The sequence below is a fragment of the Monoraphidium neglectum genome (genome assembly GCF_000611645.1).
Source record: "Monoraphidium neglectum strain SAG 48.87 unplaced genomic scaffold scaffold04984, whole genome shotgun sequence".
Lineage (NCBI taxonomy): Eukaryota > Viridiplantae > Chlorophyta > Chlorophyceae > Sphaeropleales > Selenastraceae > Monoraphidium > Monoraphidium neglectum.
In genome coordinates, this window is record NW_014008646.1 from 2,847 (window position 1) to 3,707 (window position 861).

The 861-nt window shown below is 65.3% G+C and overlaps 1 protein-coding gene across 1 annotated transcript; it reads left to right on the forward strand.

The window, feature by feature from the left end:
- Nucleotides 1-235: 235 nt before the first annotated feature.
- MNEG_15049 (hypothetical protein) lies at nucleotides 236-644 on the forward strand (the record flags this gene model as incomplete). Its single annotated transcript, XM_014036481.1, has 2 exons — nucleotides 236-383; nucleotides 553-644. 2 exons carry the CDS (start codon nucleotides 236-238, stop codon nucleotides 642-644), a joined length of 240 nt encoding a protein of 79 aa, XP_013891935.1.
- Between the last annotated feature and the right edge of the window lie 217 nt (nucleotides 645-861).

Genomic DNA, 861 nt, shown 5'->3' on the forward strand with positions numbered 1-861 from the left:
GACTACACCGCGCCTGGACGGCATGACTCTGCCATGCGCATGAGACAAAGTGGTAAAGTTCTACACACAACCCTGATAGTGCTGTGGGCTCCGTTGGTTGCCGACATTAGGGGCGTCCCTCGAGTTCCAGATTGTCGCCAACACACTCCCCGATCGATGGAAAGCAGGACTGGCCACTCGCCATCCCACATTCGGCTTGGATTACCTTCGACGAATCCCGGCCAGCATTATCAGAATGGCTGCCTCTATGATGCGTGCCCAGACGATGCCTTCGTGCAGCGGGCGCCAGGCCGCGGCCAAGCCGGCCGTGCCCGCCTCTATGCGCTTTGCCAAGTCTGCCATGCGGGCACAGACGAGCCGCAGCGCCTCGCGCAGCGTCAAGGGTGAGGCGCGGCAGTCATAGCGCGCCGCTGCCACGCACTCTCGTGCGTGCCTTGGATCTTTTTGCGGCGCCCTGGATCTTAGCAGCCAGCGCATGTCGCTCAGCTGAGAATGCATGCTGAATGCATGCGCTACCGGCTCTCGCTGATGCACGCGGCGCCGCCCCCGCAGTGTTCGCCGCGGCTGCCGTCGCCGAGAACAAGGCTGCAGCCAAGGCGATTGAGGGTGCGTGTGGAGGCTCGCATCAGCAAGCCACGGCATGACTGTGATTGGGGGAGGGCGAGGCAGCGACCCAGGCGCGGCGGCGGGCCCGACGCCGTGCAAGGAGCACTGGCCGCCGCGCTGCCTTGGACTGCGGTGTGTCCTGTGCACGCGCCAGGCGGCACAAAGCTTAGGCTTTTGCCTTCCGCCCAGGCCCAGCAGCACGGCGGGTCTCAACGGATTCCATCGCAGCAGACAGCACGCGGCGCCCACCGCGCC